Source organism: Colias philodice, chromosome 2, assembly GCF_061535455.1.
Source record: "Colias philodice isolate Cphi_HAF_F1 chromosome 2, ilColPhil1 Martin Lab GWU primary, whole genome shotgun sequence".
In the NCBI taxonomy this organism is placed as follows: Eukaryota; Metazoa; Arthropoda; class Insecta; order Lepidoptera; family Pieridae; genus Colias; species Colias philodice.
The window spans coordinates 8,143,148-8,170,106 of NC_143087.1; the positions used below are offsets into that span (position 1 = coordinate 8,143,148).

Genomic DNA, 26,959 nt, shown 5'->3' on the forward strand with positions numbered 1-26,959 from the left:
ACGGTTTTGCATTCGTTGGAAAGGTCTCAGGCTCCGTGAGGTTTATAGCAAAGAAAAGGTGTCTTCTCTCGAAACGGAGTTCGCCCGGTTTGCTAGTTTGTTATAAATATAGAAAAAAAAACTTATGATTTATAAGTGTTTTCTTGATTAAATTGAAGTAGAAGCACATATTGATTAAAATTTACGTGGATCGTGGAAGCTAGAATTTAAATAAAAAATAAACTGTCCTAGACGCGACTCACAAATTTACATTGTTTTTACTTTATTGTCTTTCAATTGGTAGCGCACAATTTTTTTATTTAACATCGTAATTACTTCCCTCATATATTCAAGATGTGTGAAGTAATTTTTATAAATACTGCAATACAGATTTGTTTTGGAACAAGAGTGTTTTCATTGCGGGTGAACAAGTCTTAGTTCAAGAGCAGCAGTGAGACGCAAGACGCGTTGGGGAGTGCACGTATATCTGACATAATAACACACTCGCGCGCTTACACTCGATCGTAAATAAATTCAATTAATTTTGCTCTACATAAAAAAAATACTTTCTTATTATTTTGTTTTTTTTACTGGACGCATATAATAATATCTTATTCGAATAAATTATGAGAGAGATATCTCAAATAAACTGAAGTGGTAAAGTGACATTTTCCAAAATGATGATGGCCAGTGCGAAAATGGTAAGAGACATTACCGCAGACCTCAGCGCAGATGTGCGCTCGCTTTCAGTAGAGTCCTCTACTGAAGAACAAGAGTCCACTACTACGGAATCCGAATATTCGGAGGAAGAAAAGGAATATGAGCTGGATGATCTTCAAATTCTGAAAACCATAGGTAAGGCCTATTTTTTTGAATTGTCGTTAAGTTAATATTCGTGTAAAAAATATATGGAAAATGCTAACAACTAAACCATTAAATATGTCGCGAATTATAACAGTTTTTATGATTCATAGAAAACGTAACCATTAAGTTAATAATAAATATTTCCTGAATATTGCACGTGTAACAATTTTTATAGATTTCACGTTTTTATTGCGCCCATAAATATATCTACGAGTTATATTATCTCTTTTCTCGTGCTACAAGCATATTCTCCCCTTATTAAAAACACCGGTTCGCTAGTTTTGGCGTGAAAGCGTAACAAAAAGAGCGATCTTTCAATTTTATTACAATATGAATGTTGGTTTTCAAGGAGCAAATATTTATGAATCTCTTTATCAGATTAACATAATTGAATACAGTTTAATATGTAGTAACCTTTTACTGTTTGCAAATGCATTAAACCGACCTTGATTAATAGAAGGGTAGAGTGTTACCATGCCGGGAATAATAGTTTGCCTGTCTATATTAGGAGAGATAGGAGATATATATATTCTGATGTCTTTTTGGTTTTGACTGATAGGCCTTTTTTTGTAGTGGGAAAATCTTCCAAAGATACCCACGGCCCCCAGGAAAGGAGCCGTGGGTTATGTCGGATTCTTACCGACTAAAACTCCACTGTGTTCCGTCGAGCCGCTTGAATGATGGGGCCGCGGGTATTTGTTAGAATTCTTCCGCGACCTCCTCGGTGGCAGTTGACTGATAGGCCTACAATTTCCACTAGTGACTAGATGGAATCGATCCCAGGATGTTTATGATAACATCACACTTCTAGGCCCCGTGTCCATGCCGGTCAGACATTGTGTACATAATATAGAAAATCGCGATCAAAGTCGGATTGGTGATAGGTATTACAATTTGCAATCTCTCCTGAAATTTAGCTTCGTATGAAAACTTTAAAAACAAACCGTTCTATATTTTGTAAAGGAATATTATTTTAAAGATATGTACATAATATTAAATTTCAAATACGTTGTGACTTGTGACTTGTGTCAAATGTAGAGTTTAGGCACCACTAAATAAATATAGGTGAGGGTTACTTATAACATGTATTCATAGATATCTTACATGTAATTACCATTTTTGCATTATACGTATGCTGATAAAAATTTACATTATGTTTATTGCGTCCTTGGTCCACATTTTCACCATGTAGAGCCAGACCCCCTTTTGACCTAATTTAATGATATCGACTAAGGACAATTTACCGTGTCAGGTGATAGATAGCATTTGTTTGTGCTGATTAGATACATAATTACAACTATCTTGTTTGCACCAAAACTATTATAGTATTTCAAACTTTCACCATATCCAAAAGATGATTTAAATTATAAATGCAATAGTAAAATTGATTGCATACAGTTTCAAATATAAGACGTTAAATATTATTGAAATGTCTACGCGATATCGTATTTATTTACAGTTTGAATGCATCTCATTACTGTATTTTGGCAGCCGTCTTTGCAATAAAGTTTAGAAACGTATTTTTATACTGGTATAATTGCTTGTACTATAAAAGCGTATGTCGTAGCATTTAATACATAAATATACACGATTGATGCAAATAATGGTCCAAAGTTTATTTTTTAGTTCTAAAGTGCTTTGTTTTTTTTTCTGTAGGTAGTTTGTAGATTTTCATTAGCTATCTGTAGAAGTAATAATACAGTTGTGTAACTTTTAGTTGAACCAGATGTCTGCGTATCTTTTTGGTTTATAGATATCATGTATGCAATTCTGTAAACGAACTGTAAAAGTGAAACAGAGCACAAAACGTCTCGGTGGCAGACGTATCTGGTTTGGCTATTATCCTCTCGACGCTCCAGTTACAACAGTAATCAGCTCTACACACATTTACGATGACTCTACGGCGCTGAAATGTAATTTCATTTCTAACTATTCCTAAGTATATAAATTCGAACATTTTCTTATAAATTATCACTTAATACTAAGTTAATTTATTGAGATTAGTAGGTATGACTATTTGTAAATTCAGGGAATAACTTGAAGTTCAGAGTAAACTTAACACGTTCCATTTAACGAAGTTATTCGTAGGAATAAGTCGGTTTTATAGCAGAAAAATGTCTTTGTTTATACAGTTCTATGAATTTATTGTCTAGCTCGTTTTAATTAGGTGTATTGTTTTATTATACATTCCATTGTACATCGTGCATGATGTGAAAAATGTAAATAAACCATCTACATGCACGCAAATGGTTCATTCTTTGAGTGTAATATGAACGTAAATAGCAAGTGTCACGCTTGATTTAAGGTAAATCTAGGTTACCTACTGTAATGCTGTAGGTAAAAGTAATGAATTTTAATAAAACGGAGCATGCTGTCATAATATTTTCACTTTTACTGTTATAGCGATTATTCATTTTCCTAAGTTATGGGATAATAAGTATATAGGCTATCCAGCTATGGTTTATAAAAAAAACATAATATATGTATATACTTAATTTTAAATTAACTGATTAAATAAAAATACATTTTTAATAAGTATAAATAAAACATTAAAAAACTATACAATTGCTAAAAATATAATTTTTTTATATGAAAGTGCGTATGCAAAACATCTAATAGGTTTCAATTTAAATAAATGAGATCTAAACACCTCAAAATCTTCACAATTCAATTCACGTTGTTAAAATATCTAGGTGTTGTTTTTTTATCACCCAGTGCTTAAACATCTAACTAAATTTAAAATGAAAACACACCATATAAGCTTTCTAAATTCTAGTTATATTGTATCATATCAATAAATAAATAAAAAATATATTGTGTTACAGGAATATTAATAAAGAATATAATATGACCATATTTCACACAGAAAAGAAAGTGTAAAAGTTGTAAAACAAAGCTCTATCAATCGCGGTAATGCCATGACAGACCATTGACCATCCCAAACCGGTCTCATGTTTTACTTCTGACCCATGAGTTACATCGATTGCATAATCTGCGAAAAGAAATTTTAAATTAAACAAAAGACTATCGTAACTGTAGTAATGTGTGCTACTACGAATTACCGTAGGTATTTTTAGTAGAGACAAACAACGTAATTGAGTTTAACGTTATTGAGTATAAACAGAGATTATCAAGTGTTTTTAATTTAAAAGTATTATGCTTAAAGTCAGTGATCTAAATTTTTGGATACAGCTGATTCGTGAACCGTTTCGTTTGCCTCGGGCCTTTCTGTATCAGCCTTGACCGTTTTTCATTAGAATTCCTATCTGTATAAATATTTTTTAAAAATATTTCCAAGGGTTGATAAGTTTCCTCATAAATATTAAAATTTGGTGATATTATAAATCTTTTCATTACTATTAAATCCGATTAAAATAGCTTTTTATTTATTACATTAACGCAAACGCAAATATGTTACGTGCTTACTATGTAATTGGCACAAATTTGAGTCACAATTTTTTTTGTATAAAACATTAATGGTATCATACTTGTAAGTTGTAATATAAAATTTAAGTTTCAACCATCGCCAATCACCTGCATCGGTTATATAAGACTGGAACACGTCCGATTTACCTACTTGATGGGATTACAAATAACGTTAGCACTTTCTCTAATATGCGTATAATATACGTAGGTATACACAATATGTGGCACATAAAATTATCGCGTTTTTACATAGACGCCTATCGTTACCAAAAGAATACTAATTCCTAAAAGATCTTGGTTGTTATCACAGATAATATAATACTATTCAAAAGGAGTACGTAAATATATTTAAATTGATTTATTGACTTTCTGTAGATATTCTTAGAACTGAATATTCATACTAAATGATAATTAATTGACTGCACGTGACATTGAATAGTTTCAAACGGGCATATATTAAACAACTACTGGTTGCATACAGGTATAGAAATTGGTTTAAAGTTGATGTTACTGTAATACATTTCGGAAATTGCTCGAAACGTGAGTGGCTTCAAAATTTCTACTAGAAACTGGAAAGTTGTCTCGGATGACGACTGTCATCTGAGGCGCACCGCAGTCGCGGGATGTTTAGCGATGTTGCACGATTTCCTTTCTATGTGTAGGTACTCTACGTGTTTACTAGCAAGCGTGATATTTCCATTTTTATAAAAAGACGTTTGGATCTATGGTACTTGAACTTACAATACCTAAATGCTTTTATTTTTCCCAGCATCTTTATTATTTATAAACCTTCAATGCAATAATGCTCTTGATTCAGATTTTTAAAATAATTTTCCTGTTTTCAGCTCGTACTTTGAGCTTGGTGGGTTCATTGACATTTAACCTAAATGTGTAACTCAGTAATAATCGGCTTAACGTTTGCAAATAGGTCACGAAATTGATAGACGTTGAAGATTGATACACAATAATCGGTTACGTCCTAATAATCTATTTTTCAGGTATAAACAAAAATAACTTGCATTTAAAAAGAGGCCGAGTGTTCCCCTTCGGCTGAGATGGCCTACATGTCGTGATTTTCTCCGCGGAACCCTCCCACGCTTCTGGGAAAGACTCATAAAAAAGTTTTGTCAAGCCAATAAACTGACACTCGCGTATCCGAGGAATTAACATACACAGTAAAAATACGGTAATGAGCTTGAATATTTGAACAAGTACGAAAAATATAGCAATTTTATGATAATATTCGTTCTTGATCAATTATTGTAATGAATAGATAAACGCAGTAAAACAATAAAGAAGTCTTAAAAAGAGGAGCCTGATCTGATCTTTTGTCAAAATAAACTAGGTACATTGATTGTTCACGAATGTTGTTTTTTTCAAGTAGGTAACAGAAAAAAGACAATTCAATCTTGAAATGAGGAAATGTTAACCATCATGATTATTTATTGTACGATCTAAACTGTTAAGATATAGTTTCGCTGAAAAGAAATCCTACAATATTATGAAAAGAATTGTTTTACGTCAATAGTCTCGTCATCCATATTTTATCCACAGACTTTATCTTTGAAACGGCTCTAACGGCCGCGGCCGCGGCGGAGAGATTAGCGAACGACTGGTTGCTAACACGTGCCGTCTTCAAGTATGTTCCAATGAAAATAATAAATAGTATAGTTTAATTTTATAAACATAAATCCTTTTCACACGGCTTCTATCGTAATCCCGGTTAAATTTAATGCACTTCATTGTAACTTGTTTAGTGTAAAATCACGTTCCTGTTTGTTTTTAAATATCTGATGGACTTCATAACAAGACAGGGAGGAGTAGATACGTATAGTCCAGAAGCACTTGTGTTATAAATTGCGACTGGAGTGACAATCTTAGCAGGTGGCGGGGTGGCGCAGCTTGTAATATTTCCAATACAATGTGTATTTATAGAATTTTACAAGCAACAAACAGTTAGAAGATTTCTTTTTATAGATTTTTTCGCATGATGGTTATCCGACGTGTGTACTTTGTTTTGTTAAGGATTCCTATTTCCAGGTTATGTATTTATTGAACTAGTATTATAGGAGCTAATATATGAAAGTTTAATCTATGTATTTCAAACAAAAAACATAATTACATTTTAATATTAATTTTATGTATAAATATAAGCAATTCCCACTAGACATTATTCCACAAAATTATTAAATTATCTACCTACCTATTGGATATAGGTAGAAATAAATATTATTCATCACCATTAGGGCCGATAAGTACCAATTATGAAATAAGTCTTGAGGCTTAGAGCGACGACGCGAGGGTTTCATAGAGAAAACTGTAAGTACAACAAATATATAATTTGATTAGTAATTTTGTTTGGAAAGTTCCTTTGACAAAAATGATAAATGTTATCAGCCTTTTCTTTTGTATGCCATTTAATAAATAAAATATAAGGCACGTAATTGTTAAATGTGAAATGGCCGTATAAAATATTATCGTTTGTATGTCGCCATGACGTGACAGAATAACATATTTATCAGTCTGTTACATTCTCACAAGTTTATTTAACCTTGAGTGCTTTAGTATTGACATTTCTTGCAGTTTACTCTAAATAGGTACCAACAGGAATGGACAAGAAATTGTTTTAGTATCGGGTCTCTAAAACTTTGTTGACTCTATGGGCCAGATTATTGCAATAGCTAGCTTGCTATGGGGCTTAATGACTCATGAATGATAAATGGATACTAGTTACTATAATAATATATATTATATGAAATAATTATTTGAGTTTGGTAGAATTGGGTTAAAGAGACATAACACATAGTTTTCAATCATTATAAAGTATATTAGGTATTATGTTACCTCAGTATCACGCTCACTGCTGCACTAGTCCTCATCATGTGGACAGTTTACCCGTGATTTCTTTTAAATATAATCTAAAATAAAAGCTTTACACTACGTAAATTTGATTAAATAATCTCAGAAACCAGTTAATGAAAAGAAACAAGCAACGGAAGCAATTACAATTTCGGAAACGTTTTACGATTTGTGCAATTTCCTATAAAAGTAAAAAGTATATGGATGCGGCATGTTCCTGGAGCTATTAGCGGTTATGCGCGTCGCGAACAAAGACCGTTGAACCAAACGAGCTCCACTGTTCCATACATAACGCATTTTAAGTACTTCTATTTCTATTCAGTTCGCGTTCATGTGTATTGTCTTACTGTAATTAAAACATGCTATATTAGTGCGAAACTATTGATACACGTCTCTGAAACGAAAATTATTTTTGGCACAAGGATAATGGCTTTCATCTGTGTTCTACATAACGTTTGAAGATATGTATTTTGTGGTTGTTGATTCTTTACTTGTCAACCATATTACATTGAATATATATTTTCATTAATAAAACAAACAATAATAATATATATTTTATTAATTAGAAGTTTCAGAAGCTTTAGGTGTTAATTCGATGAGCTGCACATTTTTATTATTGTTATGTCTATAATTTTTAATAGTTTTATAAATTGTAATGACACTAATTTAAATTTATTCAAAAATATACATAATTCATTATATGATTTTATACAGTAGGTCATTGGTATTCAGGTGTGAAAGGTCATCGACGAAATTCTAAAATTGATGGGCGATTCCACATTTCTACCCTACGTAAATAAATCCTGGTAGGTATTCGATATAATTATGCGATTCCAGTATGCCTTTTATGTTCCTACGTGAAGCTTTTATACACAAAAATCCTTCAAGAAACAATGCTTTATGGTCTAGACTCTATCACTATTGACTCTACCTACTAAGTAAGTATAGTTCTAAGGCTTCTGTACAACTGTTCTGTACAACTATTAAAGAGTTAAATAAATAAATAAATAAGTCTGCTATAAGTAATGTAGGTAGCATATGCTTTTTATGCTCTAGTTTCTTTAACATGCACATTAGATTACGTAACCCAACAAAAAATGTATTTTAGTGTATTTAAAATGTCATAAAAAATTAAGTACCTACTTTGAAATAGCATGCGAAAGTTATTCGCGAAAATGTTAATTAATTCATAACATGCTTGTCATGGCTCAGGAAGATTTCGTTGCCAACTTCCTCAGCATTTGACATCTACTTTGTTTTTCGATTATTCACTTAGCGTTTCGCGAAGGTCATCAGGTGACCGCAGGCAGGAACTCAAGACACTTCAATTTTTTCTAAATTATATGGAGATTTATTTGACAACAACACGTCGCAGTAAGTACGTTGTACCAAAAAGAAGTCACGGGAGACAGGCGTGAAATAACGTCACAGACTGGAAAAATATAGATTATTTTAGTATCATAGGGGGAATATGAGTTAGATACCTACGGGCTACGTCATACGGCTTTACGGATTGAAAGTGTGCCTATAATATATCATGATACTAAAAAGATATTTATTAGTTTAGATGTGGGCTGTGGTTGGTGTTTTGAGGGCAGTGGTTATGATTGTTCTTCAATGCTTGTATTGAAATAATGATAAAACATATCGTATGATTTGTTGGTAAAGCTTAACAACTGGATCTTATTTAGCTGGAGGCTAAGCAGAATTTGTTATATAATTTTTCGCTTTAATAAAAAGAAAATCAATCAGTAGTAACGATTAAAATCTTCCTCAATAGGGTTAATGAACGATATTATTATCCTCAATTAGATCGTTATTTGTTTAGTTCATTTTCATAAATGCATATATTCTTACGTTCTTAAAAGATATTATTTTCATTATTTATTGTTTTGCTAATAATATTATCTAGTATTGTATCAATAAGAGCTTCCTGCAACTATACACAAGAGTGCACGACATGATTACGAAACATTAGGGCCCTATTTTAGATCGAAACTGGAGCAAGGTTTGTACCAAAAGCACTTTATTTGACACTAAAGTCTACTAAAATACAACCCGTTACTCATCAGCGTGTAACTTTTATGCTCTATAATCAGGTTTATGACTGACATAAAATATGGCACAGTCATATTTTTAATTAATGTTGGAAAACATTTTAATTATTGTTTGGAAAACTGAATATCAGCATTTTTTGGTAAAGGTATTGTCAGAGCAATAGATGTGTAGGTAATTTTTTATTGCGATTTATATAAAATCATATACTTAGTATGGGTAAATAAACATAAAAAAATGCCTATCACGTCACGTTATTTGGTAATGGTAGTAGCGTCTAAGGGTAGCGTAGATAAAGAAATAATGATAAAATAGATGTAAAATATACTACCTAAACCTTATTACGTTTAACTTGACCCCAATGAGAGAGCTTTTAATTGGGTTATTGTGGTTGCTATTATTTTGTGTATTATTTATAATTATAGCTTCATTTGATTGTGTACATGGATAATATTGTACGCGACTTTTATATTCCAATCAATAGATAAATAATAGACCAATTTGGCCACGATATCTAGAGTCAAGGTAAATCTGTCTCACTTCAATACGCACGGTTAAGTGCAAGGTCTATTTTTATTGTCCAGTGAAACAAAGCATTTTCCTCTAGTAAGTGACCTTCTACCGAAATTATTGTTTACTGTAGTAGCTTAGCATCGCGAAATGTGCTGATTTAAATATTGGATTAATATTTCAATCAACACGTAGACACTAAACAGTATAAGTTTTTTTTTATTATATTTCTATTAATAGGCAGGATGATACTCAATAACTATGAGAAGAAGTTTCCATGACGTTAAAGATCAACGTATGACGTCATTCCCGTGCCTTACGCTCGAGAGTGAAAGTGGCGAAGTAAGGTTACAAGAAATTATTTTACTCACAATCTTTAGCCTTTTTCTCTACCTACAGTATGATAAGGACGCAACAACAAAGATGCAACACGCTGTCGTCACAGACTTCCGATACTCAGTACTCGAAGCGAAAGGTTGAACCGGAATCCGATGATGTAATCTTTGTTTGAAATTGAAATTCAATTGGATAACTTGAAATTTATTACTTAATGGTGTAGCAGTAACCTGAATCTTGAATTGATGGCGAGGTTTATTTAGCAGCTCTTTTATTATCTTATTTAAAGGAAGTAAAGACTAAGGTATTAAACATTTCACTGAACATTTTATTTTTCCTTCAACATCTTCATTATTCTTACTAGCATAGCACCGTGTTACTGTTTACAATTTACAAGAAATGAATAAACCTTCAGAGAGCCCTGAAATCAAAATAGTCGTTAAAATAAATAATAATGCCCTTAATGCTGTTGATGTAACAAAATATATGCGATAGAGTAGTTGTAGCGACTTGCGCAAGAGTGGCCGAAATAAAGTCGAATGTTGAATCTTGCGAAAGTTTTCGACGTCACGGGCAGCCTCGTATAAACACGTGTTGTTAAAATTATTTACGAATTAAAATAAAGATATAACGGTACCCAGTTTAGCTTGGATTTTATTTAAGAAGTCTGTGATTCACATTTTGTTGCACGATTCTCTACATATTCTACTTGACTCAAACTTTCAAATTAGCTCCTAGGTGATAGAAAAAATTACTAAACATTCTGAAAGAAATTTCACCGAAGAATATGCGGCAAGATACTCAAATTTATCTCTATCAAATGATATTGAATTTCTTTCAATCAATGTACTAGTTCCGATTTTAGCTTCATTTATACTAATGCAAAAAATAGCGACTACAAGAATAATTTTAGGCCAAATACATTGTTATTTTCTTTCATCCATTTAATAACACTCTTGTTAAGTGAACGAAATGGTCTGGGAGCACTCAGCAACAAAACTACGTCATTGGTTGAAAAAAGCTTTGTATCTACAGCAATAGATCCACACCATTTATTTTTACTTTTATTTGAATATTGCTAAACATCGTACTTAAACATTATACTCAATATCATCAGTTATCACTTAGTCGGCTGTAGAGTGCAAATATAAACAAACTAAGAGGTTCCATAGAATTGGGAATCTCCGTGTATGACTCATTAAAATACTGTTTACTTCTTCATAATATTTACGTCTTGATTCCTTTAAATTACTGATAAACAAGTAAATGTTGAATCTGATAAAGCAGTATCGTTGGAAGACTTTGACCGGTTTATTATATTGTGTTTGGAGCTCTGCTTATTCTCTTTTCACGATGTCAGCTACTGTTGTACAAGAACACCGATAACTTACTACATATAGGTACCTATAAAGTTTTGTGTATTGAGAAGCCATAACATGGACTTGAAGTAGCCACGGTTGGGCTATATTGATTAGGTTATTAGGTACATTATAAGTAAGAAGCTACCAATAATTGATTTTTATTGTTTCAGGTACAGGCACCTTCGGGAGAGTGTGCCTCTGTCGGGACAAGGCAGCGGACGAGTATCTAGCTATGAAGATTCTTTCCATGGCTGACGTTATACGTTTGAAACAAGTCGATCACGTGATGAATGAGAAAAACATTTTATCTGAGATCAATCACCCTTTCATTGTGAACTTGTGAGTGAACTGGTTTATTTAAGAGATTCAGACGTTAAATATTGAGATAGGCCTATACAGCTTTACTTTCTCGAACGACAAACAACAAACGACAATATTTGATCTTTATTCGTAAATTTACATTGTGCAAAACGGAAAATTGGAACGTATGAAAACAACCTGATAAGTGGAAAAATATAAATTCACCACAACCACATTTTTTTTCAACCGAATAATTTGCATAAATATGAGTAAATGAAATAATGTTCAATATTTAATTAGATTAGGCATAATTTAATCGGATACTTGTACCGTAATGATTCCGATGAACTGAGCTTATAACACGTTTTTTATTGAAAATATAACATATTAACTTTCACATGAAAGTATTTACGCGATGTAATTTATGAGTTGGAATGGTTTCCGCAGATTGGAAACTTTAATTATACCTATAGCTGTCATATAAAGGTTTTCTGTTTTTGTTAATATTTTTTAGGCGTTTGTTTTATATTTTGTCTTCGTTAATTTAATTTGTTCTCTTGTTTGTAGTATCTATTTCGAACTTTAAATTATTCATTATTTATTTATATGAAACTATTTTTTAAAAAAGGATACAATTATGGGTGATAACTGATAAGATAATACATATATTGTATCCAATAGATATTCTTGTTTTATACGACACGGGAACAGGAAGAATACTAACCTACATGTAAAAATACAAAATATTAAATAATATTATGTCTAAGAAAGCAGAAAACATATCATTTATTATTGAAACGGTTATTTTTTCTAGTTTTAAATCGGATCCTATGAAGTTAAGTCTCGATTGCTTCGATTTGTTGGATATGGGAAAAATACCATTTAATTAATATCTAGTCATTAGAGACTAATGGCCCATTATAGTCCAAATTAACGTTGGCGCACCAAGCATAGTATAATAATATTACACAGGTAATATATTATGAGGACTATAAATATATTGCAGCTCATTTTATCCAATTACCCTGTCACGTTTGTCTCTCACACACACGTGTCGATAGTCTTAACGTTGCATTAAATTAAAAAGATTGAAAATAGTTACGAGGTTAATAAGAAACCCTTCCTATCCTTTAAACTCTTTTTTAAAGGTGATATTTTTTTTTAAAGTTTAAAAATATGATATTTTTAAGTTAATAATCAAAGAGTTCATTGACAAACGCAGTAATATTTCTCGGAAATAGATATTGTATACATTTTTCAAAAACTACTACCATGATATTTGAACAGATTCAAAAACTTTCACTTTCAATCTTAGGAGTATACTAATAAATTATATTAACTCTAAAAATATTGATATTTTTTAGACGGTGGTGGACTCATGATGACTCATGTATCTATATGCTGTTCGACTACGTATGTGGAGGGGAATTGTTTTCCTACTTGAGGAATGCAGGCAGATTTAGTAATAATATAGGTAAGTCAAATGTGTTCTTACATAGAGCATTCCTGCTGAGTCACTTTTAATGTACAACGATGTTTTAAATTTACCATCGATGGCAAATATTCATAACAAATTGACGTAGAGGTCTACGAATACATAAAATGTAGGTACGTTATGTGAAACTCAGGAAAGAAATGTCACGGTGCGTCTGTGTTGATTTGGAAAAGCAAGTACCTATTAATCTGATATACGCAAGAGCTTATTTCTGGAGGAAAGGACATGGAATGGACAAAAATAGTCGGTCAATGACGCGATGTCTGTAAATACTGGCTTGTGTTGAAAGTTGAGACTTTAGCGATGTCTACACGTAAAATTTTACGGATACAGTGGAACAATACTGGAAGACATTTATTTCTGCGGCTGTCCGCGGCGGCAGTAAAATTGTGGTCGCGGTATTGCGGCTCCCGTGCCAGACGTTGTGACGCCGTGTCCTGATTAGCACAGAGCTTTCAGTAGAACTAAACTTTTGATGATCCAATAAAATACAATATAAATGGGGATCCAAACCACATTTTTGGCTTGCGCTAACTAAATTCTCACTATAATTATGCCGCCATCTAATATGCTCCTAAAGTTTGAAATAAATAAATTATACATATGTATAGAGCGCTCAGAACATTTTCTTTTGTCCAATTAACTTAATCCGAAGAATAAATTTATACAGGCTCCTTGCCTGCCTTATGCAGCTAGCACCTGCAAGGGCAGCTTATGTCCTATTTTGAAATAGAATTCCGATAGTTATGGGCTTATAAACGTGATATTTTATCAAAAAATCTGACGCATAGAGACAAATTAATATATTAACGTACCGTAATGTTAGTTTCAAATAATGTTTCCTGTTAGAAATTTCAAACTATGTCCGGATGTTTTACGCAGATACAATTCAAATGTAATACAGATGTCAGATGTACAACGCATAGGTATTAGAAATCGGACTAATTATTTATTACTTTTCTAATTTATTGCAAAATGAATAAAACTTTTAAAACTTTTAGTTACACATTAATAATGCTTTGCTTTATAATCATTGAAGGCACTTGACTCTATCTGGTTTATGTTTTCACCGGACGAAAAATAATACGTGACACGCCAAATTAACACCGGTAATCAAATTTATATATATGGATAACACCTAATTTTTATAACGGGACGACTCAAATAATATTAAAAGTAGGCGCTAGTTCTGTAGTTCATCATGGACCGAAAAAGAGACGTGACCTCATGAGACGCTTGAACCATAAATGACGCAAAGGTATCACCTACGCTACCCTGACTCATCTTTGATAAGTCATTAGTTTCATTCAACACGAAAATTTGTTTACTTTAAATGTGCTAGTTAAACATTTTATATGAACACTTAAATCACATGGGAGTATTAGCTCCGGAAATCCTAAAGACAGATTTACATTATCTGTAGACTGTGCCTAGTGAAATGGTGAATGTTTTCAATTAGCACATGTAACAGTTAACCAATTAAAACGAACATATTCTATTTGGCAACATTCAATTCTCTAATAAAAATTTGTGTGTGACTAGATGTAGGTTACAAAATAGAGCATTGAGTACGTACAATAAAGACATCGTTCACTTAGTAGCGGCTGACACTCTCGAGCAAGGTGTAAGTTTTCTGTTCAATAAATGTCGGGGAAGACAAATAAAAAGTGAGAATATTATTTATTTTGTTCCAAAGCCGTTTGTAGATTGATAAGAGAAGTACCGGCTGTAAATCGGACCATTTAAAAAATCCAATCAATAAATATAAATCCAAATACTTTCCTTAATTTTTAAATGTTTTTATTGTTACTTGGTTGATTCAAATATTAATTAAAAATGTTGCAATCAATGTTGGAAAGTGTAAGACTTGAAATTAAATATTAAAGGTTATTTGCAATACATTGTCCTGGCGAAATGTTTCAACATGTGTAGTGTAGGGTAATAAATATGTTTCTTTCACGTTGCTGCAATAATTCCAAATATAAGTCATAAAGTTTACGTTGTAAAACATTTTTTATAACACAATTCCAAAACGAACTGTGAACACGAATTTCCGCAATGAAATAAAATGCTTTAAAATATTATCATCGAAGTGAGAGGTTAAAATATTTTGGATACTAGTGACTTCTTATTTTTATTATTCATATCAAGATTGCCTATTTTGGATTTTCCCACGTAAAAAAAAAGCTTTTAGACACATCGCCTTTCTGTTTGCAGCAAATTTCTACGCAGCGGAAATAGTTTCTGCACTGGAATATCTTCACGCTCGCAACATCGTGTACCGAGATCTGAAGCCTGAAAACCTCTTACTGGCTAAAGATGGCCATTTAAAGATCACTGATTTTGGTTTCGCGAAGAAACTTACGGATCGCACGTGGACACTTTGTGGCACGCCGGAGTACCTCGCCCCGGAAATTATTCAAAGCAAGGGACACAATAAGGCTGTAGATTGGTGGGCTTTAGGTATGTATTTTCGGTAGTTAAACAAACTTTTGAAGCTGTCTCTACAGTTTGCTCTCTCTACTGTGTCTGTTTTGTTCACTACAATAAAATTTTATTTATCGAATGATATTAGTTTTAGAGTTTTAATGAGTATTATATCATTCCATGTTCCTTCTCGTTTAATCAAATGTAATTCTACACAATAACTTGTGTAATATGTATTTTTATGTAAAAAATAAAATGTATTTTTGCAGAATAGAGTTTGAATTTCTTTGTTTTCGTTCTCTTCAAAGCGCATGGCGTCAAATGTTATGTTTACACTTTACGGTATAATTATTTACTGTTCTAATGATATATTCCCACGTCCAAGTGACTTGAAATCGTTTTGGTGCCAGATTGAATGTAATTTATAGTTAAGACACTCATCTGTGCTTGTAACTCCTTATATCCTTGGCACAAGTACATAGAACTACACACGACACCTGTTATTGTGTAGAGCATTATCCAGATTTATTGTCCTTTATGAGCGTGGCTTAACATTAAGTTCAATTTATCTCTTGTTATATCTTACATTTACATTTCTAAGAATCATACGTTATCGCTTGCAGGTGTTCTTATTTATGAAATGTTGGTTGGCTATCCACCTTTCTACGACGACAACCCTTTTGGAATATACGAAAAGATCCTCAATGGAAGAGTTGACTGGCCCCGACACCTCGACCCCATTGCCAAGGACATAATTAAGAAACTTTTGGTACAGGACAGAACGAAAAGACTCGGAAACATGAAGGTATTTCGTTATTTATGTTACAAGGAAATTGGCACACAATATAAAACTTTGTTTTTGTATTGTAAATGATGTATTTATGCAATGCGTATATTTTGTTGTTTATGCGTCTTAAACTTTCAAATGATTTTAATTAAAATTTAAGAATCTTTTAATATCATACTATTTCGGTTTATCTCTTTTAAAAGTCTATATACCTAGACTAAGGAGCATTACTGGCACTAGCGAGACGGTTGTAATTAAATATTGTTGCTCTTTTCTATGTGGAATTGGCATGAATATCGCTGAATCTTTCAAACCTACGTTATTTTATATTCCTGTACGTTTTTAATCTGCGTCGGGAGAAGAAGAAAATAATGAATTTATCTTCATCTTGGCTTGTTTCCAGTAACTCTTATATGTACCTACTCGTACATAATTATATGCGGAGTATAAACTATGCCCAACTATTATATATTTGATTTAATTTGTAACTGTCTCCCAAAGATTCATTAATTAGGTACCATTAGTAAAGTATTTAAAAAAATATCTTTGTATCATCATTCTTAGTAGATATCCATTGTTTACAAGCAAATTTACCCGTTGCATATTTTCTATATAATTAAAATTTGAACTAGTTTTACGACAATCTTATTTAATGTAAGTCTACCGGTCTACCAGTCTTGTATTAATTACCGCCATGATGTTGTAGCTTTATAATAGTGCTATTACGGCTTTTATACGAAGCAATGTTGTAGGCCATGCGCAGACGACAGACTATCCGTGACGCACTTTTTAGTCTGTGAAAATAGAACCTATGAAATTATATGCAGTAACGCACACGACGCGCAAAAAGTCCGGCGCACAAAAAATCCGTGTAATTCGGGCAGACCGCACCGCGCCGCTCCGCACAAAAGTGTGTGAAAAGAATTGAACGTTTGCTTCAACGCGCGCTAACGCAGACGGCGCACACTTTACACGATTTCCATAGCGTCTACGTCCCTACAGCTCTGCAGACAAAATGATCGAAGATGTGCGTCGTGTGCGTTGAGTCTGTGAAAAATCCGCGACCGACTTTTTGCGCGCCATGCAGACTTTTTGTGCGCCGCAGACTCGATCGCACAAAAAGTGTGCCGTCTGCGCAGGGCCTAAAGTGATCTAGTTTATAATTATTTTGCATTGCATAACAAGGTAGTTAAATTTATTTATCCGGTATAACGAGTCATCAACTTCAGTCATTTTAAAATTTAAACACTCGTTAAACATTATTTATGTTCTCCGTCGATCTGGTTAAATGTACTTATAAATTTTATAACCACTTGATTCACAATTACTAGTTTAGATATAAATACCGATTGTTCTTATAAAACAATAAATTTCTTTGGGAATTTATGTGTTAATATAATAAATAAACTAAAACAGTTTTCGGCTAGAAATCCGAAAGTTAGCTTGCTCATTGGATTCATAAATGGTTTATTATGACAAGATAATAAAAATGTTTTTTAAATTGTACAAATACTTAACTTACTTAATATTTATAATTAAAATGTATATTGCAATGGGTCATTTCTCGTAGAGAACTATTTATACATAATTGGGTCCGATAAATCCAAATAAAAAAAGTTTCAGTATACTTACTACAGAAAAAAATAACACTGAAAAGACTTTGCATTTCCAATTTAATTTATTTAGGATGCGAAGTATAATTAGCAATAAAATAACGATTTTTAAGTTTATAGAAGTAGTCGTTTAAAGATTTGAACAGCAATCGTTTTTAACAAAACTTATTTCTATAACAATATATTGATATGTCTTTAGAGATCAATAAAATATCACAGTTTATGTTATGTGTGAAATTACATAAATGTTCAAACGATGCAGTTTCTAGTATCTGCACGTTTTCACCTAGCTTTTTCTGCGAAGTCGCCAAGATATTTAGAAAGCCATCATTCAAGTGTCCAGCGGCGATATCAAAGATACTTTGACGAGAAGAATTGCCTATAATCTTTGATATATCGTCTCATATTGTATGCGATAGAAGACGAAATGGGATGGAATAGAGGGAAAGCTTGATAATAACCATTCATCAAAAGTTAATTTAAAGAAATAAAAATTATATCTAGGTACGTTCAAAATAGAAACAAATGTCTTAAATGTTCTGCAGTTTTTGTAAACTTTAAACGCTATGATATCACAAAAGTAGCATTATTGAGCAGCATTATTTATCAACAATTTTAATGTCCTAGATTTGCAGGAAATGTAAAACCTGTTTTTATTAAATATATATGCGCTAAATGTAACCCTAGGCTTAGGCGAGTTAATTGTTCAGATCCGCTCCATAAATTTCAAAGTTTACGATGTCGAGTTGCGTCGAACGTCGCTTAAGCCAATAATAACAAAATGACTCTAATTTTGGCTACCAACATGTATGTAGTGCTTCTGTGATTGATGTATGGAATGATTGTTTATCGATTCATTTTAGACATATTGATTTATCTGTGTTTTGTTTTATGGTGGAAGCTTTGGATCATGTAATGGGTTTCATTTAATAGATTCGTGTATTTATTTTTATGTTGGTAGTTTAAAACAATTTATAGTTATTTGGCATCTTTTATGAGCGACTGATCTGACCTTTACTTGTGCCTTTAATTTTAATCGTAGGCTTAATCTGCTTTTCTATCCCTTGTAACCTTACTTATCGAGCAGATAGATAGATAAGTATCAGTTAAATAAATAAATAGCACACATCACAATACTAAATAGTGACCATAAAGTAAAGTCTTTTTTATTTAGAATTAGAATTAATATACGTTATATTCTAATTATTGATTTTTTATGTTTCTATAATTTAAATAATATTATACATAATTAAAAATTATTTGTTGCAGTGTGGTTCCGAAGATGTAAAGCGTCACAGATGGTTCAAACATTTGGATTGGGCAGATGTTTACATGAAAAAGCTACAGGTAAAGCTATAAAGTTTGATTATGTATGTACGTTGCTTTTGCTTATAATAATATAAAAGGCGTTTAATATTCTAAAAAAATAGATATATTATGCCTCAATGCCGATTGCCGTGCAGAATACATGCGTTTTTAAATAGGAAAATGATGAGTGTTGTCAAGCAATGTATAACTGTTTATTTTATATATTTCAGCCTCCCATTGTCCCTTCAGTTTCCTACGAGGGCGATACGTCAAACTTCGATGAATATCCAGAAACCGATTGGAAGGCGGTGCGGTCCCTTGACCCCGATGAACTGAAATTATTCGTAAATTTCTGATGTAATAATTAATATAACTAGGAGATTTAAATTATTGGCGTTAACTAAAAGCAGGGAATTCTGAATTCGAGCCATGAATAGTATTTAATATCATTAGGATCATAAGAACTTTGGAATGCAATGACTTCACCGCGTTTTGCTGCCTCAAGTTATTTTGAAAGCAAATGCTTACATCTTTAGCGTGGCTAAAATAGATGCATAATGTGCAGGCTCGCGTGATTGAGTACTATAAGGAATCATTTCTATTCTGGAAAAAATAGTATAGATACTTCGATCATTGGAATGCGTGTAGAGTTTTTAAAATAACATAGTCTAAAAATGTATTCATGTCTGCGTTCTATATATCTTTAGGGATCATCAAACTTAATATTAACGAGTGATTGTGATTGTACCTAATTGTGTTTTATTGTTATGTAAGTGTTTCGATAGTTTAATTTAACAAATAGGTAAACAATGAACTTTACAATTTTTTCACTTTATGATACTGTAAGATTATTGAGAGAAAAAAAGGTACATTAGAAGCTAATAAATTACTTGCTCTGCTGGATTTATGTCTTGATTAAAGTTACTTTGGGTCTTATATTAGATTATTACAAGATGCTTACCTACTCTTGGAGATGATGATAGTATCTAGCTGATCCTTCTCGTTTCTTTGCTGTAGCATATAAAAGACTGCTTAAACATTTTGTTTACATTTCCTGCAGGCTACAGACAACGTTTATGATGTTATGCTCTCAATGGTCTTACCACGCTTGTGATGTACCTATCGAAGAAAATATGTATATTTTAGGAGAAAATATGATGAGAATGTTGCAATGATTATATTGTAAATCGATAACTACTAATTTCATAACTAATTTAGATACATTAACTTGGTCATAGTGTAAAATTATGATTCCTATAAATCGTGCATAGTTTTGCAAGAGATTCTTAGGGTATAGATAATAATTGGATATAAATATTTAAAAACATATTATAAGAAGCCTTAGATTGACTCTACCTAGGCGTTTAATTTAATTAACTTAGCCATGTTAATGTTAATGCTGTGATCTGTATTAGTCAAATGGAAACTCTGTTTTATAATATAAAATTTATCATATATTAAAAGAAGACTTAATATATTCATTTGACTTTTCATGCCTTGTCGTATCGATACGTATTTATACTTCCTATCTATAATATATTATTACGCACCAATTTATACTTAAAATTATTCCATTTACATATTATATGTACTTAACTTTTAAAAAAATGTCAGCCTTAAAGAACTATGAATGATCTTTTTTTATTCGTTGTAATTTAGTCATAATCTAAATTTAACGTAAAATTAAAACTACTATCTAATTTAAGTATGAAAAAGGCATGGAAAAGTTTTATGGAAATATTGTTACAACTTACAACTATAAATTAAATTATTTAATACATAACGTAACATGTAACAGGGTTTTCAGAGAGTAATTAATTTAAAATATGTAGATATAAATAGATATATTTATTACAAATAAATTATTGATTGATTCCAATGGCTTTCATTTTACAATATCCTAAAATATTTTCTTTCGATGATAATAAAGGTATTGTTTTGTAGTTCTATAGTGTACTTTAACACTGGCCAAAAAGAAAAAAAAGTTTGGAAAATCCAAAAGTGCACGCCTCATAATTTTTTTTAAATAATTATTTATTAATTAATATTTTTGTTTATTTAATAACAATTAAACCACATCGAATCAGACCCTGAAAAATGAAAGGGTTCTATTCCTGAGCATACTCAAGCGTAAGAGAAAAAAAAGACTCGATTAGTAAAGTATTTCGGTCGCTATCGTGTTAACAAGAAAATCCTCCGCATATACAGACACACGGACGTCCAAGACAGAACTTTTTTAAACTGTTTTTTAACTAGTTTTAATAACAAAAATGACATCAAAAATATCATGAATGTTAAAAATAGTGTTTTTTCTTAATATGTGTGTGTATGTATTATCTTACAAGTGCAATGTATGATACATAAAGACATTTTAAGTTTGAAAAATCAGATGTTTTGCGCGAAGTGACAGTAGTACCCACCTCAACGCTTCGCTTATGAGGCGTGCAAAATCACAGTTTTGTGAAAAAAAATAAGCGGCCATTACTATTTGAATTTCGAATTTGATTTATGAATTTAACGTACACTTTCAAGTGAGGAAAGGTGGAGGAAAGTATACTGCTCGCTGACGCAATTGTTTGAAAAGTCGATCATCACTATTAATTATTTCAGTAATGTTTAAGATTGCTTTAGGAAACGGTTGTAAAGAAGCAAGCAACGTTTATTTTTGGTTGGTGCGTGTAGACAGAGCGCCGCCACTGCTGGGTTTAACTTTTTCTATAAATAGATTAAAATTTTATCTATTTTCTGTAAACCATGCAGAGGCTTTGAACATAATATAATTATGTTCTTAAATTACATGTAACCTAATCCTAACCCGTTTTTCGAAGATAGAAAAACTTGCAATTTCCGATACCTAGATTATGTAAAGATCGATTTATAATAAAATGTTGATGTTCCATAATTTTCTCAGATCTATTCAGATTAATGCCGCGCTTGGATAATTAGAAATTTTTCGTGCATGTGTATAATCAATTTACATTATCTGAACAAATTTTTGGCTGCGTGAACATTAAGGTGAGATAAGTTGTTTATTTTAATCTAAATTATTCATTATATAATCAATTAGGGATCATTTAAAATACATGTGATATGAATACCTACCTATTTGATTGACGAATATAATATATATACCCAGATACAGAGGCGACTCGTGACAAAATTCTATGGATGTTCACGAGAAAAAAAAGCAACGAAAATACAAGAGCGTTAACAGGATAATTTTATGACAAAAAAAAATACTTATATAGGAAATGCATACGTCTGTCGTTCTTGCAAAAACATCTATTATTTTTGTATGAAAATCGGATATCTGATTAATTAACCGTGTTTCTGTAGATATCATACACGACCCATTTAAACGGCCCTGTGTCATGGTATTGCGCGTAAAAGTTTTCATCGAAAAGCAACGCTCACTTTCGACTGCGGTCATCGGTATGGTATCTACAAATTAATTTTAACCATTTAATAATTTAAAAAAAAGCTGACGCTAGGCTGATGAAGTGTTGCAGTAAAGAGCTATCGCACCATCCGCGTTATGGAAGTCTTCTCTGCTGTAAATGACAATTATTATTTTTATTAGCTCATTTTTAAGTTCTGCGTTCTCCAAAAATTCAAATATCAAAACAGAATTATTGGGACAATAAATTATATTATTAAAAAAGTGATTTTGATATTACATATTAGAGTTATTTGGAACCTTAGTTTGAAACACTAATACTGATATCGACACCTAATAATATTACTGATAGCATCAAATGTACATTTGTCTTATTTTCTTATCTGTAAATGGAGTATATAAATTGATAAAGCGTTCATTAAATATAATTAATCAACTGCAATTAAATAAAAAATGTAATGTTATTACATTGTTTGTAATCAAAGTATTTAGTAGATATTATTTAGGAACTGCAAAACCGGTTACGTGTAAAAATATTTAGTTTGTAGGTATACATATATTTGGCTAAAATAATTATAATGAGATGAACGGAGTGATAGGGATTAGAATATATTTAAGAAATTTACATCACTTTGTAAGGCATTAGAAAACGAAATGTTTCATAAGAATTCTTAACATTCACATGGGTTTTGAGTTTCTTTTTCTTCTCTGTTATGAAAATTTTTTAAATGTTAATACCTACATAAAGTTAAATACTCTTATGGATTTGAACGCACATTTCGTAACTATGTATATCTACGTGTATAAATAATGCATAATATTATATTATATAACTAATTCCTAATAATGGTGTGATTTTAAGGACCGAAGAGAGAACTTAAGTACGTATTATCACGTTCGAGGATAATGCACGATACGCAATCAGCGATAATACTCGCATTAAGTTTTATTACCTTATAAAAATACGACCTTAGTTATAGTCTTTGATCCGTAGCGGGTTACACGTTTTTATAAGGTTTTGTTAGCAAGATGTCAATTCGCGCCCTGAGCCCTGAATTAGCTGAGAAAGCTCGGCTAGAATTAAATGAGGATAGCAATAGACTGCAAAGTGACATACAGCATATTAAAGATTGGCTGTCGAAACAACCGCATTTGAGGGCTAGAACAGGTTTGCCAAAAATTTACTTAATAAATTGAAAAAAATATAAAAATCGATAGACAAAAAAATATCCAGCCAAAGGTCTTACCAATGGGGCATTTCCTTTATTCTCTTTTCTGCTTTGTTCCATACGCCTAAAACATTTGAAAGGCGTAGCCGAAAGCCGAAAATGCCCAAAAAATTTTCAAAAATATAAAAAAAGGAAACGATTGGAGATTTTTTTGTTCTTATTATTTTCTCAAACAGAAAAATCTATTAATTGATAGCTTAGAATTTTAGATAATTGGGTTATTTCTAATTATCTTCCTACAAGTAAGATAAAAAGAGAAACAGCGAGGTCCGATACAGTGTTCGTTTGTTGCACGTACTAAAATACCAAAAAATGATTGCAGATGATCAGTTTATTGTGTCATTTTTGCGTGGATGCAAATTCAGTTTGGAAAGAACAAAGGAGAAGATTGATCTTTATTATTCTCTTCGTAGTATGGCCCCAGAACTGTTCAGCGTGCATGCAAAAGATGCCCGTTTTAAAGAAATTATGAGTCAAGGGTAATTAATGTGTTATGTTTACATTTAATAATGATGTTTTAGTTAGTACAAATAATGCTAATCATAATGTTATTATTTTAATACAATGTTTCATTATTATTTCTAAACATAGTAGAAAGTCATGTTGATAAAGGAAACAATTATTATTTATTGATTAAAACTTGTATCACATGCTTAATATTGCATTTATTTTATTGTACCAATTAAATCTTTCAGATCTTATATAATACTACCAAAAACTTGCGCTAGTGACAAGACAAGGATTACATTGATACGCCCGGGACGATATGACGCCAATAAATATAGTATAATGGATATTCTTTCCGCAGCAAATAATTTGGAAAAGGTTGTAACTCGTCTTATTATTTTTAACAGTACAATATAATCACACATTGCTTACATGCACATAATAAAGCCCTTCCCCTTATATAGGTCAGGCCGTTTGGATCTGTAGCTTCCTTATTTATTACTAGCTGCGCATCGCGGTTTCACCCGCTACTGTTGGTCTTTAGTTTGGTCTATAGCCTTCTTAGATAAATGGGCTATCTAACACCGAAATAATTTTTCAAATCGGACCAGTAGTTTCTGATAGATCGATTGCCCACTGGCAAGATGTAAAAACTCTTTATACATTCCCAAGTAACATATATAAAATTTAGCTTTTATACTATAATGAAACTTAGGTATTATTTTATACACCTTTACTACCTGTTACCTGCCAAAGTAACCACAACCCAAACTTGATAGTCGCTGGTCGTTCTTATCTGTATAGGAGATATATACAGAGAAACTTTCAACTTTTATAAAATAACGAAGGTCTGGCTGTCGTGGGCTCTTGGGTTATGAGATTATAACGAAAGTATTAAAACTCACAAATAAATTTCCCTTATGTTTTATTTTTCATAAAGTCTTATTATTTTACTACATCGTTTCCAGATTATTTTAGTCGACGATGATGCTGGTTTGATCAATGGTAGACGTACTATAGTAGATTTAGAGGGAGTCACAATGGCACATTTCGTACAAATGTCACCAAGTAATATGAAGAAAATGATTGTTTTAGGACAGGTATAACCTCATTACTAACAATTACAAACAATGTAAAAAACATTTAAATCTGAATTTGTTAATTAAATTATGAAAAATGTTCTAGGACGCTACTCCTATGCGGATGAAAGGTGCACATTATATTAATCTTCCTAATGGATTTGATGTCGTTTTCAACGCAATGCGAAGTCTTCTTAATGAAAAGAACAGGAACCGGGTATGGCTTTGGAATTGCATTTATACGTAAATGGTTTAAAAGTGTGTATAAACGACCAGAGTGGACAATTTTTTATAATTTAACTATGTACTTAGATATGTATTATTTTTAGTTACTCGTGCACAATAAGAATTACGAAGAAATGTATAAATATATCCCTAAAGAGGCGTTGCCAGCTGAATATGGAGGTAATGCGGGAACTATCGACGAAATTTTAGGTAAGTCCCTAGATATAAAAAAAAAGAAAAACCCTCTGGAAAATATGATATGAGATTTTGAGTCCCGAATATCCAGGGTATTCTAATGGTGCCCATTAATCAAACTTACCTACCCGATGTTTTATAGGTCTATTATTTTCTTAACTTTCCTTTCTCTGGATTACGACTACTTTTATGGAGTATACTGACAGCCTTTGATTTTGATAAACTTACATAATCCATATATTATTAGAGGTTCAATGAGCCAAAAATCATAAGTTACACGTTAATTATGTAATGAAATATTTTTTAAATTGCTAGAAGCGTACTTAACTGCACACGTTTGCCTATTAATAAAGCTATAAAAATATAAATAATCACGATTTCCTCCATATTTCAGATTATTGGATGAAAAAAACAGACGAATTCAGCTCCTGGTTAGAAGAGGACTTACAATATGGATCAGACGAATCCAAAAGACCCGGGAAACCAAAAACTGCGGCAGATTACTTTGGTGTTGATGGTTCCTTTAGACAATTAGAATTTGATTAATCTAATTTCAAATTAGAAAAAACTCGTAAAATGGTATTAAATTGGTAAATAAAATTGATGTTCATTTAATTGAGTATTTAATTGGAATGTTTATCAATATCAATCATATTATATTCTTACAGGGTGTGTCGTAAATAATGTATAGCCTGATAATGGTGCTAGTGGACATTGAAGCCGTTTTTTAATATAAATTTTGTGTTCTATATTCAAAGTACCCTGATAATACACATAAAATTCATGATACAATGAGTCAATTGCCTTTATTCAAAATAACTAAAATCATATAATTTAGTCCGGGATACATCGCCTATTTTTGCAAGTGATTACTATCAAGCTAATTTTTCGTGACTAGCTATAATTTGATGAGATGCCCAATAATTTCATGTACGAAACTCTCGATTGTGGTAGCTTACAGAGGTAACAAGGATAAAAATTTTTGATTTGACGGTTCTCAAATATTTATTACGCAATTTGTAGGACAATATGTCTGTTGAATTATATAAGTATTAAATAAGTGAAAA

The 26,959-nt window shown here is 31.7% G+C and overlaps 2 protein-coding genes and 1 long non-coding RNA gene across 4 annotated transcripts in view; 2 read left to right on the forward strand and 1 right to left on the reverse strand.

Annotated features, from left to right (window-relative positions):
- The window catches only part of LOC149490632 (uncharacterized), a 43,883-nt gene extending 26,793 nt beyond the window's left edge, over nt 1-17,090 (reverse strand). The window contains exon 1 of the long non-coding RNA XR_016317130.1: nt 17,072-17,090. This is a non-coding gene — a long non-coding RNA (uncharacterized LOC149490632). The remainder of the gene's footprint in view (nt 1-17,071) is intronic.
- On the forward strand, nt 412-21,172 carry Pka-C3 (Protein kinase, cAMP-dependent, catalytic subunit 3). Its single transcript, XM_089707141.1, has 7 exons — nt 412-834; nt 11,561-11,729; nt 13,055-13,164; nt 15,403-15,648; nt 16,236-16,417; nt 19,282-19,359; nt 19,551-21,172. The coding sequence occupies exons 1-7, from the start codon at nt 657-659 to the stop codon at nt 19,674-19,676; spliced, it is 1,089 nt and encodes a 362-aa protein (XP_089563267.1). The 5' UTR covers nt 412-656; the 3' UTR covers nt 19,677-21,172.
- LOC149490634 (alpha-tocopherol transfer protein-like) lies at nt 19,966-26,714 on the forward strand. Of its 2 annotated transcripts, XM_089707215.1 has the most exons (9): nt 19,966-20,089; nt 22,232-22,335; nt 23,580-23,885; nt 24,269-24,425; nt 24,642-24,771; nt 25,362-25,493; nt 25,579-25,689; nt 25,802-25,907; nt 26,287-26,714. In XM_089707215.1, exons 3-9 carry the CDS (start codon nt 23,747-23,749, stop codon nt 26,436-26,438), a joined length of 927 nt encoding a protein of 308 aa, XP_089563341.1. In that variant the 5' UTR covers nt 19,966-20,089; nt 22,232-22,335; nt 23,580-23,746; the 3' UTR covers nt 26,439-26,714. The 2 variants fall into 2 exon arrangements, with proteins under 2 accessions (XP_089563341.1, XP_089563349.1); XM_089707223.1 differs by lacking the exons at nt 19,966-20,089; nt 22,232-22,335 and having other exon boundaries at nt 23,316-23,885.
- The last annotated feature ends 245 nt before the right edge of the window (nt 26,715-26,959 follow it).

What these genes read in the sequence shown, in the direction of transcription:
- Pka-C3 (XM_089707141.1), top strand. Translation starts at nt 657, where the DNA reads ATGATGATGGCCAGTGCGAAAATGGTAAGAGACATTACCGCAGACCTC. An exon ending in TCAAATTCTGAAAACCATAG is followed by an intron (nt 835 to 11,560) that starts GTAAGGCCTATT and finishes TTATTGTTTCAG; the next exon opens with GTACAGGCACCTTCGGGAGA. An exon ending in TGTAGATTGGTGGGCTTTAG is followed by an intron (nt 15,649 to 16,235) that starts GTATGTATTTTC and finishes TATCGCTTGCAG; the next exon opens with GTGTTCTTATTTATGAAATG.
- LOC149490634 (XM_089707215.1), top strand. Translation starts at nt 23,747, where the DNA reads ATGTCAATTCGCGCCCTGAGCCCTGAATTAGCTGAGAAAGCTCGGCTA. An exon ending in AAAGAAATTATGAGTCAAGG is followed by an intron (nt 24,426 to 24,641) that starts GTAATTAATGTG and finishes TAAATCTTTCAG; the next exon opens with ATCTTATATAATACTACCAA. An exon ending in CAGCAAATAATTTGGAAAAG is followed by an intron (nt 24,772 to 25,361) that starts GTTGTAACTCGT and finishes CATCGTTTCCAG; the next exon opens with ATTATTTTAGTCGACGATGA.